Consider the following 13,712-nt stretch of genomic DNA (forward strand, 5'->3'; position numbering starts at 1 on the left):
CCTCAATGCATACCGAATCTACAAACTGCAGGTACATGATGTACGACACAATGCATATTATCTTTTTCACACATGGATACATTAATACACTACTCATAAAAATATAGCCCATTACACACGATAGTACAAGAATGGTACTCGTGTTCCAAATCGGCTCATGAAAGGAAGAGGTTGACTAATGGCTGAGTTGAAAGGGAGAGGTTTTAATGTAGATACCCTGATGAACTCTACATCAAGCACTCCAAGACTTGTTTAATTTGCAGTAAGCAGGTCCAAATATACATAAATAACGGAACTGAGGTTTCCCCCCTTTATGGTTATAAAGTGGAATACAGACTGGAGTCATCACCCCCCAAGGCTAAGGCTGGAAGAGTGGACATCCTGGTTATGAACACTCACTGTTTTAAGCACAAATAACACTATTATGAAACTGCAAACATAGTTATTTTTACTGTCATGTTTAACCTTTTTTGTAAAAGTATTTTACTTTATTTAAACATTCACTGTCCCTACAAACATATAGAAGATCAACAACATAGCATTTATTTTTTTTAAATGTCCTAGATTGTTGATAAGGCAATGTACCAGATAATTGTGGAGATACAGAAGTGTGCTATTTGCACTCTGATAAACCACATCCTGTTAAACTGCAGAGGTGCTGAGACAGTTATCTCATGGCAGACCAGTTTCCCTCAGATATACTATGGAGGGCCAAAATTATAGGGATTATGTGAGATGTGACTTAACAAAAAAATCAAGGTTTTACTTGTCTTCAATGTTGTACTGTTTCATTTGCCATTATTGCTAAAGAAGACCATAGCTGCATGACCGTGACTGGCCTCCCAGACCACTTACTGCACTTCATTCTTCAAAAAATATCTCACTAATTTTAGAGGTGTTTTTGAGTTGAATTTTCTAACCTAGTTTAGGTTTTTTGATCTACTCTCAGTTTTCCCCTTCCGCCTTTGTCTTAAATAACACTTTTGACAGAGATCTAGCATGTCTGGACATTCCTGAATTGTTTACTGTTGATTTGTTTGCTGTACTGTTTAAATCAATTCACCCTTCTCTCTGAAGGTATCTAACACCACTCCTACTACAGTGTTTATGTTTTGGTACTGCTGGAGTTCACCCTGTTCGTAGTGCTATTTTATAGGACTTAATTGAAAACATGGATGTTTTTTTCAGAATGTAAGAGTGCAATAAAGTATGTCCCTCAGGGGTCTGTTTTTAGCACCTTTTTGTTCCCCCTCAACATAAAACTACCTTGGACATGTAATTTAGAATCATTGGTTGCTGTTATTCTTACCCTCTTACCCTCAACATTTGTGGCTTGCCACATGTTGATTTTCCCCACTCATAAAGAGTTTTTGTAAAATAGAGTTTGATTTGTTATAAAATAAATGGTTTTTAAAATAAAAGTGTTTTTGGACCAAAATAAATTAATTCTCTTTTCTTAGAGATAAGTAGTAAGACACTAGTGCAAATACACAGAAGAAAGGTCAGACTTAAATAGAGATTGAGAAGGAGAGAGGGGAAGGGTGATAAATATTGTATAGCTGACGTCTGTATGACGTCTGAGAATGTTTGGATGGATGGATGAATGACATGACTGCAGAGATAAATTTGCAAAGTCAATAGGAATGAAAGCGTTACCATATAAGGGTGGGAGGGAGTGCATACTCCTCCATGAAGATTCACTATAAAAATGCGATGACCTTTGAGACAGAGTTGACTTCTGCTTTTCTTCATTTTTGTTCAGGTCTGCTTTATTATTATTACTGTTGTTGTTGTTGTTGTTGTTGTTCATCTTATTGTTATTATTATTTAGATGGTATATCTGACAAGAAGTCTGGGATCTCTGAAGACAACAATCTTTTGTAACGTCTGAGTGAGTAATCATTTAAATTTGTATTAATTATCATTATTAATATAATCACAAGGCTTGCTGACCAGTTACCCAGGGGAGACTAATAATTGAGTTACAGGATCACTGAACTTTGGTATAAGCAAGAACTTTGGAATGGTCATCACTCAAAAGGCAAAGTGGAATCCTAGAGTCATCAGGTCATGAGCCCCAGGGGCATTCCCTGCCATCTGTTAATCTCACCAGTCTAATTTAATGTGAATTCTGGGCAGGAAGACAGAAGGTGATCTTTCTGTAACAGAAGGTTACTCCACTGCTGCGCCACCTTCATTGGCTCCCTGTAGCTGCACACATCAGATTTAAAATCTTGATGCTTGCATACAAAGCCAAAAATGGACCAGCCCCTTTATACATGAGGTCAATGGTCAAAGCCCGATCCATAGCTCGAGTACTTCGAACCTCAAGTACAGCTTGGCTTGAAATATCTTGCTTCAGGTCTCATGGACAAAAAGCATTGAGACTATTTTCTGTCCTGGCTCCAAGATGGTGGAATGAACTCCCACTTGCTGTCCAGACAGAAGAGTCCCTTGCAGTCTTCAAACACAGACTGAAGACCATCTATTTGCAGAATATTTAAAGGACAACTGACACTGCTCCCTCATTGACAGACTAAATTAGTACTTATTGTAGGGTATTGTTTATGTTGTTTAACAAACTCTGGCACTTATTGTTTATAGCACTTATTGTTTAAAATAGACCTTATGAATTTTGCACTTCTAGGTATCAGCATTCATTTCTGTATTCTACAGTATTCTAGTTCATTGGTATATTGGACTCTAACATACTGCACTAGGATATACTCTTATGAGTAAACAACAAAGCACTTTTGTAAGTCGCTCTGGATAAAGTCGCTCTGGATTTAGCATCTGCTAAATGCTATAAATGTAAATCTAAATCTTGGTGATCTTATCAGATCTTGGGAAGCATCAGGTGACCATAAACAAACCGACCCCTACGGCTTTCTGTCTCTGCTCTGTGAAACCATCAAGGTCCTGGGCAAGATCCAGTACAAGGGAAGAAAATGGAGACATCTAAGGGTGTGAGGACTGAGGATGTGTATCAGACTCTTCGCCAGCCTCCTTTAGTGAAGAACTCACACTCTAAACATGGTGAGTCAGCTACGAGTTACCCAACACCATCCGTTCACAGCATACAGTTGTCGTCAGTATCACTATATTCATAAACCTTTGGGTCTTTTTGCAACTTTCTTCTCTCTATCTCTGTCCACTTCTCCAACAGCATCACAGAAAGACAGAAATCTCATGACATTGCTGATATTCAACACTCTTTTAATGATCATTATTTTGCTCATAAATGGATATCTTGGTAAGTCAATTACAATCCTTATTACAATACTGATTTTATCAGGTCGTGTTCAGATTGATCGAGTTATCAGTTTTAATCAAAAGAACAGTTGTTTACCAGCATTTTTCTGTATTTTGTTTTCTGTGATATTACAACTGCAGTATACCTGCAAATGACAGGTCCAGGTAAGGACACACCCAGATTCAACGCAACATGCCAATTCAGTTTTAGATCATTATTTCCTCTTTGGTGTGGGGAAACATGATGACTTAGAAACAAGGGAGCTTTAATGTGATATACAATGTGTTAAAGCATCAAATGATATTGTGGGATGGTATTGAAAGAAGTACCTGTAACTCTAAGAAGTGACTCTGAAAAAGTTTCAAGGAGCAGAAGAGGTTGAAAAGATTGAAAAAATGCATCAGGCTTCATTTTCAACCCTTATTTCCAAGTAGAAGTCTATGATTTCCTAATATAGTTTTGTGCATATATGTGGTGGATATTTGGCTCTCTCTTTTTCTCTCTCTTTCTCTCTCTCTCTGTGTGTGTGGGGGTGTGTGTGTGTGTGTGTGTGTGTGTGTGTGTGTGTGTGTGTGTGTGTGTGTGTGTGTGTGTGTGTGTGTGTGTGTGTGTGTGTGTGTGTGTCCATCCAAGGATTGGAATTAAATGGCAAAAGAGAGTTGTGGCATCTCTATGATGGCGTATTGTATCTAATCTGGGACGCCAAAGGGAACTGTTCTGAGGCTGAGGAATTCTGTAAACAGAAAAACTCACGCATTGGCAACATCACATCCAGAAACAAAGTATATTTATTTGTCATTTGTCATTATCTTCCACAGTAAATGAATTTCTGAGTTCTATGTGTGCACATTGTAATGTGTGTGCTTACAGGACTGGTTTCTATCTCTGTCAAAAGGCAAGAAACTATGGATGGATAAGGTAAGATCAAGAAGAATTGTGCCTGAACCATGAGCTGGATTAATTAATGAAGAGGAACAGTTACAAATTTTGAGTGCTGAGCTCATTAAATATTAATGTTGTTTGAAAATAATATTGATTTTGTGGTGTCAATTTCATTTCAAGTGTAAAGGTTAGTGTGTGCAAAAGAGATGTGTCTAATCATGGTTTGTGGATGTCTTCAGAGGCAGATCAAAGATGAAACGTTGGATAAGACATTCTATCAATGTCCATCTTGTGATATGAAGGACCCCAGAGTGCCAGACTCAGAAGAAATGCATGGTTGGATATGTGAAAGAAGACAAGAGAATATGGGTTCAGCTCTATGTGAAGTTAAAGTGTCTGGACCGCCTGGTATTCCTGGCCCTAGAGGCATTGCTGGACCGCCTGGTCTTGTTGGCCCTAGAGGCTTTCCTGGACTGCCTGGAATTCCTGGAATCAAGTGCCTTCCTAGCCCACCTGGACCTATCTGTCCTGAGCACAACCCCTCAGTGAACCAACCCTAAAGGTGTCAAATTAAAAAGTGCCAGTGAAGTTACTTCGTTTTGCTTGAGAATGATGTTGTATGTACAACGCTATCTCTGTAGATGCTATCTCTGTAGTTAGTACTGTGTAAGCACAGCTCTAATTTAACACTGCAGACATCCTGGGCAATGTGCACTCGCTCTGTCAGGGTGCATCCTACTGTCTGTAACAGGTCCACATCACTTCTGATTCGCCTATGCATGTATATAAAACTGAATCTATATATGAGTGTATGACATCCATCAGTGTGCTTCAATAAATATTGGTATCCGATTTGTACTTCTGTTGATATTCTTCTCTGTAGTCTACCTCATAAAGCCATGTGAAATATTTTTGAAATTTTGGCATTTCTGAAGCCTAAAATTTACATCATTAGAGTCACGGAAGGCCCCTTCCCCCGCGAGTCACGTGGTACAGAGGATTCACATGTTTGTTTGTAACCACGCCCCCGGGATTGCACACACTTGCACAGGGTTTACTGTTGAATGTCGGTCTGTCTATTTAAACCCCTGTCATTGTGTACATCCTCGCTGGTCATTGTCACTACGTGTGTGTTAATTCCGAGCTCTGTAGCCGTACCGTTAGCTTGTGTAGTCACGTGTTAATGTGTATGTGTTCTTTGTTTAATGTCAAGTGTAGAGTCATGTTTACTGTAAGTGTTGTGTGCCTGCCACCTGTGTCGTTTGGGTTTAACGTTAATAAACGTCTTGCACTGTGCGTCCTGCCCCTGTGGCACTTGGGCCAGCTACGTTACAATTAGACTTTAGTCTATTCATAGACTATACTGAAATACTTGATTTTTAATGTTTACTCACTACAAGAAGGGCATATGCAAATGTAAAGTGTGTGTACTTTATACACAGTACATACAATTTTAGGAGCAACAGTTTTATAAGTGTATGTACCATATACAAGCAGTTATAACCTGTAATACACAGTCAGGTAAGCATCCATAATGCTTTTTGAAGCCTCTGTGAATGTCATAATACAAAAAAAAATTATCTTTTTATACACAAATGGTTACACATCCTCTGGATGTTTTGCTTTCAGGTTACATGGGTGAGACAAAAACCCTTGTGATGAAGGCATACCCAGCCTGGCTCGTTTTGAGAAATGTAAGAGTGTTGATTCATCAATCATTTTGTACCCAGTCAAGTAGTCACCCTGCAGAACAAATCTTAAATGAATTATGCCCAGATAAGTCCAATGCATAACAAAATATTCTAGCTATAACATATGTATATGTGTGTAAAGTTTATGTCATCATGTTGAAGACACTCCAGGATGACCTGTGATAAAGCAGCAAGCCTGATGCTGGATCCTGCTGTGAATTATTTGGAAACTACACTGAAACTGATATTAATCCTATGTACTGATATAAAAAACTGATACATATAATGGCCCGAGTGCCGCAGGGCGTTGAGCAGGATGCACAGACTCCCTTGACAATGTGAACCATTTAATGACATAAAACATAAAGGACACTCTTGGCACTCACACATAATAACACTAATGGACAGGAATACACAAACAGTATAAACAATAACAACGACAACATAAAATGACATAAACGCTGGGTTACATTAACAGTAGCTACACACTCATTGACACTAAGATTCGACACTGAAGCTAGCAATAATCAACAATGAGGCCCACACTGACAGGGGTTTAAATAAATAGACACACACTCAACGTTAACCCCCCAGGTGTGTGCCATCATGGAGGATGTGGCAACAAACGTCCCCTGCGGGCTATACTACGTGACTCAGGTGGGGGGGAATGACAATACTAAAACAATGTACTGATATAAAAAACTGATACAAAACCAATGAACTGATATAAAAAACTGATACTAAACCAATGTACTGATATAAAAAACTGATACAAAACCAGTGTACTGATATAAAAAACTGATACAAAACCAATGTACTGATATAAAAAACTGATACTAAACCAATGTACTGATATTTAAAAAAAAACTATAAACTATAGTAATTCCACGGGTCAGATATAAGAGTCTGGACCAATTATTTGGCTTAAGAAGAAAAATTGGCTTTCATCAAAATGAAATGCTATTATGGCTTTAAACAGGCTCAATATTAATTCTTTTGACTAAAACTGAACCCTGATAAATGTTACCAAAGTTTCAGATAAAATCTGACCAGGTCCCATTAGTGCAATGATGTTACCTAATGTTGTCTTGAAGAGAATGACTAAATAGTCGATAGTAATCCACACCTTTTGGTTCGGTGTACCATCAGTTCTGGGTATAGCACAGTCTCACCAATTTCTCTGATACTAAAAGACTTTCCATTATTCCGTGGTTTCTTTTTTCTTTTCAACAAAAGGAATCTCACTGTTCATTCTTGCTTGTCTTTCTGTATTTTACATTTTACTGAGTACATTTTTGAGTAACAGGAGGCTTTAATATAATGTTTGGTTTTTGGGAGGACCTGCAGTTTCTGCATTTACATTTACATTCACATTTATGGTATTTGGCAGATGCTCTTATCCAGAGTGACTTACAAAAGTGCTTTGTCATTTACTCATAGAATACAGCAGGTTAGAGTCCAATATACCAATGATCTAGAATACTGTAGAAATACAAGGCTCAATGTTGATGCCTAGAAGTACAAAATACATATAAGCTCTATAACAGGCAACAGTCAGTGTAATAAGCAATAAGTACTAGAGTTTCAGTTAGTCAACATAGGAGCAGGGTCGGTGGTCATTTAAATATTTCACAAATAGATGGGTCTTCAGTCTGCGTTCTGCAGTGCGTACTACCAGTCTAAACAAATGAAATCAGTACAAAGACTAATAATCTGTGCTTGACAGGATTATGTTTGAATTATGTCTGTGCAATGCAGGACGGGCCACTGTAGTTATGCAGCTCACTCCCCATCTCCCCAGTAACAGCACTATGTTGTTACATTGCTATTACATTAATATTATTATATATGCACAAATGTAAACTGCATGTCCACAGTCTTCTGTCTTTTAACATAAATAGAAAGCACAGTAACTGAATGACGAGAGAAAGGGGAAAATCTTTTTGCCATTCCTTTAGGCTGCCGTCTGTTTGCAGAGCAGTGTTTTAAATCCTGTGTAAATGTTTGCTCTGAACAATCTCTGTAGTGGAAAAGATTTATAATTGTGGTACAAGTTTACACCCTAATGACAGCGCCGAGTAAGGGAGACACAGTCTAACCTCTCCCAATGCTTTACCTGAGTACTTTCTTAAGCAACTCCCTTTACGAAGTACACTTTTACCAGACACTCAGTGTTCATAATGTCTGTTCAGGTGTGCTGGGAGCTTGAATACAGCAAACAAATTGATTGGTGTATTGCTACAGCAGTAGGTAGAGCCTGAATATCTCACTAATACAATTCCCTTTAGAAATGTAGCATAATTTGATTTACATAAAATCCCTGAACCAAACACATTATTATAAAAAGGCTTTCTGTCCACAGACCTAATTACATGCACATACACAGGCTGATGTTGTTACACCACAGTAACAGATAACAGAGTGTTATATGATCTACTGGACAGTAATTCCAATAAGATTTAGTTTAATTAGCTGCACGTTCAGCATTTGAAGCATCCCTTACACTCACAAAGTGGGGTAGCGCTTGTCTTTCATGTAGACCTACTATATGTAGTACAATTGCGCCACCTTTTGGTCAAAGGGCAGGATGTCTTTGTGCCAAGATATTCTGTTTTACACATGCTAGTGTACACATTAGTAATGTTCTGATACCTCGTAAGCATATTTAGCATTTGGTTAATAGTGGAAATGGACGTGTAATAAAACTAACAACAGTATTCTTGATGTTCAGCGCTTAATGGTCAGCGTGTGTTTATGATACTCATAGGAACACGTCATTTGTAACGTTTCCGGCAGGAACTTATAAGGAGCCGGATCACACGTGGACTTTCGTCAGACGTAAATACTGCTCACTTGAGTAGGAAGAACATAGCATCACTCACCACTATAGTTTGTCTAGTAGTAAAAGAAACGGCATTCATCTGCAATATGCCGACTTAGTTTTTAGTAGGATTTAGGCTTTATGCATATCTTTAGCGTAGCGGTGAAGACGAAGGGATATTTCTAAGTAAGAAGTTGCCCGTGTTTGCACCGAATGCCAATCGGAGAGGTGTTTAACGTTAAGGTTGTACCTTCTACACGGGCCGAAAGACCAACACAACTCAAGGTAAGAAAGTACATTCAGAACAACATTTTTATTACTAAAATTATTATTTACGCTTTATTTTATGCCATATGCAGTTGATGTTGTTAAAGATAGTTCAGGCTAGCTAGCTGGCAATTTTTATCCTAGAACTTACCCGAAAGTAGGTTAAAGTTCTCTGACGAGGATGGTTAAGATATCGTGCTTTCTTTGTAGGTGCATCTCCTGAGCCTGTCTGGAGACACAAGTCGTCCGCTATGGCAGGGAGAGGCCGAGGAAGAACCCAGTTCACCTTTAACGTGGACTCGCTGGGCTTTGGGAGAGGAGAGGCATTACCTGCCAGTGCACTCGTACCATCCCCACTTTTCCCTGTACGGGACTGTGAACAAACAAAAACATTTCATGAAGTGTGAATGTTTGCTGAATTACTCACTTTGTGATTTCACAGTATCTAATCAGATCTGATGTCTTTATCCTTAGCCTCTGCAGTTCAGGCCAGTCCCTCTGCCTACAGGGGAAGAAGTGGATTACATGCTGGCTCTTAAACAGGAACTGAGAGCCTCCAGCAAAATTCTGCCTTCCCACATTCGTCCAGGCAGAGTAAAGATCGGTGAGGAGGGGAAGGGGCTGTGGAACACAGTTTATGTCTGTCATAGAGTGTATACTCTAATGTGTTTTAAGGGATATTTAATGCAACAGTGCTAACACATCTAAGAAGTGGGATCTAGGAAGGAGAAGGTAGAATGGTTTCATTTGTGTGCTAGCAGTCTTTTCTTCATTGTTGGGATCTAGTCTCTCAATACTAATGAGGCACAAAAGGGACAGTGGTTGCTCAGTGGTTAAGGTACTTGACTTGTAGTCAGAAGGTTACTGGTTCAAGTCCCACCACTACCAAGTTGCCAGTGTTGGGCCCCTGAGCAAGACCCTTAACCCCAAGTTGTACTCAGTCATAGTTGTAAGTCACTTTGGATAAGAGCATCAGCTAATTGCCATAAATGTACTAACAACCCCCTACATGCATGCACACAATTGGGAAACTTACCTGAAAGATCACTCTGTCTTGGAGTCACTTTTGTTGTGTTGCAGAACACTTTGGGAAATTACCAAGGTATTTATCCCTTGGTCTTCTCTTTGTTGTAGAATGGTTCATCATTTGCATTTAAATGAAGTTTCAGCAGAGCCTCTGTGTACTTTTCTTAAATGATCTCGATCAAGACGTGTGATTTTAAAGCCTTCATTCTTTTTGTCACAGATGTGGACCGTTACTCTGATAAATACCAAAGTGGAGAGCCAAAACACAGCGCTGTAGAATGGAATCCAGGTAAGTCAAAGAAGCCCTGATGGGAGCACTGTAGCAGGGGTTACTACGGAAACTGACCTGGTGCTCCTGGTGAGTCTTAATCAGTGCCTACTGCTTAGAGTGAACACACGCTGATCACATGAACACTTGCTTGTGTGTTTTTCTCAGACTGGAGTCGACTCCCTAGGGAGCTCTGCATTATGGGACCTAAAACACGCAAAGCAAGTGAGTGCATAACTGCAATTACCCTGTTACACCACAGCCTGGTTCTGTACTTATCTATTACAATCTTAAAGCCTAGCATTTTACTTAAGAGCAGTATGAAAGGTACATAGTTACAAGTACGAGGAATGAAAGTTTGGACCCCCTCCAAGATGGTCCTTGGAATGTAAAGGGTTAAAGAACATCTGTAACACCTTTTCTCATGTCCCGTTACAGAGGCCAGACCCCCACTGAAACACAAAGTAAAAACCACTACTGCTAAAGAACTTGTCCAAAAACTGGAGGTACAGTTACACTAAAGTCTGTCTGAATTATACCTGTGGTGTCATTAATGTATGGTCACACTTGTATTGTAGATGTAGATGATGTAATAACTGTCTAACTGCATAATGTCATATAGAAGTTATCCTGTTCTTACCTATGCAATACATGTTTGCTGTTGCACAAAGAATGTTGTATGTATAAATATTTTTTAGGCAGTTCTCCGAATGTGGTCCTGAGCTGGCATGTTTTAACCATGCTGCACTACTTAGTGGGTTAGAATTAAATCTTGAGATAATAGAGTACATGACATTTCATTGCCTTTTTATGGAGGACACTTTCTCACTTTTGCAATCGAAATGGCTTTTTTTCATTGCTGGTTCCAACAGACACTTGAGAAGAACGAGAAAAACCAGTCGGAGGGGGAGGAGGATGAGGAGAAGAAAAAGACAGGAGAGGAGGAAGAAGAGTCTGGAGAAGGAGAAGACTATGATGAAGAAGAATTCGAAGAGGTGAGAAGCTTGGAGAGCTGTCAGACAGTTGTGCAATCATGTCAGACAGTCACATCTGCAATCATATATCATATCTATGTAATCATATCTGTGCAACTTGATCACATCAGATAATCATATCTGTGCAATCTAATCGCGTGTTATTAAGATGTTGCAGGAAGTGGGCTAACCTTAACCCTAACCAAACCCTAAGCCTAACCATGCTTGGTGATAGATGGACACTTAATTCAGGCTTGTATTAAATATCATATTTTATTGTTATTCATTTCTCCACAGATTAAACTGAATTCTAATTCTAATTATTCTTAATAATTTCTAAATCTAAAAGAGTCAAACTACTAACACCTAATATAAAAGTAATATAGAAAACTATACTCCAGAGTGAACTGGTTTCACTTACACTTACAACATGCCCTCAGTAACTGCACTTATATCTGACTGGACAGTTTTGGCTCTAATCGCCGATGGCCTGCCCTTTGATCCCACTGCTATGTTCTGGGTTTCAGGAGACAGACTACATCATGTCTTACTTTGACAACGGTGAAGATTTTGGAGGAGATAGTGATGACAATATGGATGAGGCCACCTACTAGAAACCTTTGAGAAAGTCTGATTTATTCCAGTCTTCTTTTACACGAGGAAGTGTTTGTGTCTTATCAACAGGATGGGACATCTGTGCTGCTATAATGTTTAGAAAACAAAAATAAGGTAACCAGTGACCTCTAACTTTATACTTACCAGCAGTGGATACAGATAACCTCCACTGCTACCATACTGATGCTATTATTATAACTATTATATTGTTGTTACATGTTACTACTAGGGGCAATCATTAAAGGCACACACTTTGTTTACAAATTTTTGTTTAATGAATTTTAGGGTTTATTTCTTATTATTATTTTGAATGTAATTTTTTTATGTAACTGACAACCTCCTAGTGCCATTTGGTTGGAAGACATTTCTATTTGTATTGTGTAATATGAAATCGTCCAGCAGGGGGCAGTGCGTTGTCTAATATAAATTGACATGGGGTACCCTGAGGTGTGTACGTGCTCTCAGGAGCAGACTTCCACCGCCGCAACACGGCTCACAGGTGATGTGCACAGCAGCGCTTGGAGGAAAGTCAGAGGAATGTGTGATTAGAACATACTATACAGTATTCATGAGCACTAAATCTGGTCATGTACCAATCTGAACAACAACAGACGTTCCCAAACGACATGTTGCACAAGACCAGGAAGTGTAGGTGGTACATTCAGGTCATGTAGGAGTCTGCAGAGAATTGGTGTAACCCTGGATCTCTACCTCCTCACCTCTGCAGCCTCTGAAACACCGTTTAGAGCCACACGCTTAAATGGTAGCAAGGCCTGATTTGCATATGGTTGACTTAACCGTTTTGAGGGCATTCTCGTGTCCCTTATCACCCTAACATGTTTTTTTGTTTTTTGTTTGTTTTTTCTTCTCACTTGAGCTCAACCAAGACTATTAAACAGGCCCTCCTGTTCTTATTGGTTTTACTGGACCAGATACGTCTTACAGTGTTACGGTTTAACTTGGCACTGGATATCCATTATATTATGGATTACTGGCTTTATGATTTACTTTGTTCAGTTCAAGTGTAAATGATCATAGAGTATGTACATAAAGAGCTGCTGTGTGACTCGTGTGTTTTTCATTAACTGCGTTATTTTGTGCTGTCAGCTTCTTATAAAGACTTATTGTCATAGTTCAGGCAGTGCACATCCCAAGCCTCACTACAGAAGTGCAGATGTCCAGCCGTACTAGCTGTTGTGGGCATTGGTACGCTGAGCCGTCTGTCATGGTCAGGCTGGATCAGGTGTCCGTGTCAACATGAGACGAGAGGCCATTAATTTACGCTTAACTGCTGTTTATTTTATTGAGTAGCAAGCCTCCCCCTTCTCGACGTGTTTGCCAGCGCTACATGAGTCCAGTTGGGAAATTGCTTGGGGGAACTCGAGAGTCTGCCCCATATTTGGACCCCCTGGCATATCTGTTTTAAGCGGTGAATGCGCCGTGACTTCCTCTCTGAAGCAGTCGTGTACAGAGTGTGCTCTGCGGTGCTTAGTCTGCAAGAACACTACAGATGACTACATGCTGCACTTGTGCACGTCCTATACGTATAGCAGTGAGGAAGTTGGGTTTTTTTGGGGGGGGGGGTCTTTCTTCCTGTTTTCCTTCTCGTCTCACTATACAGATAGAGTTACAGACTATGCAAAAATGACACAGTGATGCAAGTACTCAGACACAAAGCATGCCCGCAAGACAAGCTCTATCTGTCTGCAGAGAACTAATCCATCCAGTTCAAATTTGTGTAATCTTTTTGGCCAAGGTCATCGTCACACAATGATAACTTCACATATCTCTAGTTTCAGAATGGCCAGAGCAATCCAAGGGTATCAAAAGGCAAAAAAAAAAAAACAGGAAATAAAAATCTGAAATGGACCCAGTGAGGGCTAAGAGAGGATCCGATTCTGCTCTGGGCAACAGA

The 13,712-nt window shown here is 39.5% G+C and overlaps 2 protein-coding genes across 3 annotated transcripts; both read left to right on the top strand.

Annotated features, from left to right (window-relative positions):
• The first annotated feature begins 1,743 nt into the window (after positions 1–1,743).
• Positions 1,744–4,976, top strand: LOC113588571. 2 transcript variants are annotated; one of them, XM_027027811.2, is made up of 8 exons: positions 1,744–1,762; positions 1,832–1,891; positions 2,917–3,036; positions 3,167–3,253; positions 3,394–3,417; positions 3,887–4,035; positions 4,124–4,171; positions 4,375–4,976. In XM_027027811.2, exons 3-8 carry the CDS (start codon positions 2,949–2,951, stop codon positions 4,693–4,695), a joined length of 717 nt encoding a protein of 238 aa, XP_026883612.2. In that variant the 5' UTR covers positions 1,744–1,762; positions 1,832–1,891; positions 2,917–2,948; the 3' UTR covers positions 4,696–4,976. The 2 variants fall into 2 exon arrangements, with proteins under 2 accessions (XP_026883612.2, XP_026883613.2); XM_027027812.2 differs by lacking the exon at positions 1,744–1,762 and having other exon boundaries at positions 1,770–1,891.
• A 3,696-nt stretch (positions 4,977–8,672) lies between these two features.
• polr3gla (RNA polymerase III subunit GL a) lies at positions 8,673–12,863 on the top strand. Its single transcript, XM_027027803.2, has 8 exons — positions 8,673–8,932; positions 9,125–9,279; positions 9,389–9,518; positions 10,161–10,229; positions 10,377–10,433; positions 10,647–10,714; positions 11,081–11,203; positions 11,710–12,863. The coding sequence occupies exons 2-8, from the start codon at positions 9,166–9,168 to the stop codon at positions 11,794–11,796; spliced, it is 648 nt and encodes a 215-aa protein (XP_026883604.2). The 5' UTR covers positions 8,673–8,932; positions 9,125–9,165; the 3' UTR covers positions 11,797–12,863.
• The last annotated feature ends 849 nt before the right edge of the window (positions 12,864–13,712 follow it).

This window comes from Electrophorus electricus, chromosome 8, assembly GCF_013358815.1.
Source record: "Electrophorus electricus isolate fEleEle1 chromosome 8, fEleEle1.pri, whole genome shotgun sequence".
Classification (NCBI taxonomy): Eukaryota; Metazoa; Chordata; class Actinopteri; order Gymnotiformes; family Gymnotidae; genus Electrophorus; species Electrophorus electricus.

What these genes read in the sequence shown, in the direction of transcription:
- polr3gla (XM_027027803.2), top strand. Translation starts at nt 9,166, where the DNA reads ATGGCAGGGAGAGGCCGAGGAAGAACCCAGTTCACCTTTAACGTGGAC. An exon ending in TACCATCCCCACTTTTCCCT is followed by an intron (nt 9,280 to 9,388) that starts GTACGGGACTGT and finishes CTTTATCCTTAG; the next exon opens with CCTCTGCAGTTCAGGCCAGT. An exon ending in CGCTGTAGAATGGAATCCAG is followed by an intron (nt 10,230 to 10,376) that starts GTAAGTCAAAGA and finishes TGTTTTTCTCAG; the next exon opens with ACTGGAGTCGACTCCCTAGG.
- LOC113588571 (XM_027027811.2), top strand. Translation starts at nt 2,949, where the DNA reads ATGGAGACATCTAAGGGTGTGAGGACTGAGGATGTGTATCAGACTCTT. An exon ending in CCTGCAAATGACAGGTCCAG is followed by an intron (nt 3,418 to 3,886) that starts GTAAGGACACAC and finishes TGTCCATCCAAG; the next exon opens with GATTGGAATTAAATGGCAAA. An exon ending in AGAAACTATGGATGGATAAG is followed by an intron (nt 4,172 to 4,374) that starts GTAAGATCAAGA and finishes GGATGTCTTCAG; the next exon opens with AGGCAGATCAAAGATGAAAC.